At 49.6% G+C, this 987-nt stretch overlaps 1 protein-coding gene across 1 annotated transcript; it reads left to right on the top strand.

The window, feature by feature from the left end:
• Positions 1 to 195: 195 nt before the first annotated feature.
• On the top strand, positions 196 to 420 carry Pmar_PMAR025059 (hypothetical protein; the record flags this gene model as incomplete). Its single annotated transcript, XM_002769135.1, has 1 exon — positions 196 to 420. A coding segment is annotated over one exon (225 nt), but the record flags the coding sequence as incomplete, so codon positions are not given.
• Between the last annotated feature and the right edge of the window lie 567 nt (positions 421 to 987).

Below are 987 nucleotides of genomic sequence, written 5' to 3'. Positions count from 1 at the left end.
AGATTGAATGGTTGGGTCACAGGCTCCCCACACTCCTACTATCTCCTTGTGAACTCGTTAACTACTGAGGTGGTCGAAGAGATCTTCGTCAGCACGGCTGAGTCCCTTCTTCAAGTTCAACGTACTCTTGAATGGTTCGAGCATGCCTACAATGATATCCTAACTGAACTGTACGTGAACTACTATGATCCTTCCATGCGAACTCTCCTCCTCGCCAAGTGGCAGCAGACCCAGCAATCCCACACTCAGTCCTTCGAGGTGTACCTCAAGGAATTAGAGAGGCAACGGGTACTGTTGAAGCACAACAAGCACCATATCTCGGATCAAGATCTAGTAGAGAAGCTGCTACTGACTACGACATCGCCTTACAAGGACTGGGTAGCAGAGTGGGTTGCCGAGGAAAGAGAACCGAGAGAGATGGTGAGATTACTCAGAAATCGAGCTCGAGCTACCACAGCTCAGAATATGTTCAAGTCCAGCACTGAGACTCTGGCTGGTATCAATGCCCCTGACCAGAGTCAACCAAGAACCGGTGTCCTCAAGTTGAGGACCTCAACAATAACACCAATGCTGCTGCTGAATCTACACCACGTCGTGTTAACTACAAGGTCCTGAGAGATAACAACCGCTGTTGCCGATGCTTCCGTATTGGTCATATCAGCAGCGCTTGCGAAGCCACTGAACCAGCTTCGTTATCTAGCAGATGTCTGTCCTGTGGAGGTTCCCATGAGACTTCCTCTTGCCGTCTGTCCCAGAAAGTTGGTGTCCAGAATCTTCAATGTCGACGATGCAAGGGATCTGGTCATGTGGCGCATATTTGCAGGGGAGTTAAAGCTGTCGATAAGTCTCAACCGACTCTAGCCACTGATCTCTCGAGATCACACAGTGATTCAGCTCAAGAGCCTATGACGACGGCCTCAAGCAATATTCGACAAGAGGATAAACAAGATCCCAAGGTCCACCCTCTTAGCATGCTCTCCGAGATGG

This window comes from Perkinsus marinus (genome assembly GCF_000006405.1).
Source record: "Perkinsus marinus ATCC 50983 genomic scaffold scf_1104296966370, whole genome shotgun sequence".
Lineage (NCBI taxonomy): Eukaryota > Perkinsozoa > Perkinsida > Perkinsidae > Perkinsus > Perkinsus marinus.
The sequence above is the reverse complement of the archived record's forward strand: the minus strand, read 5'-3'. Positions and strand labels throughout refer to the sequence as shown.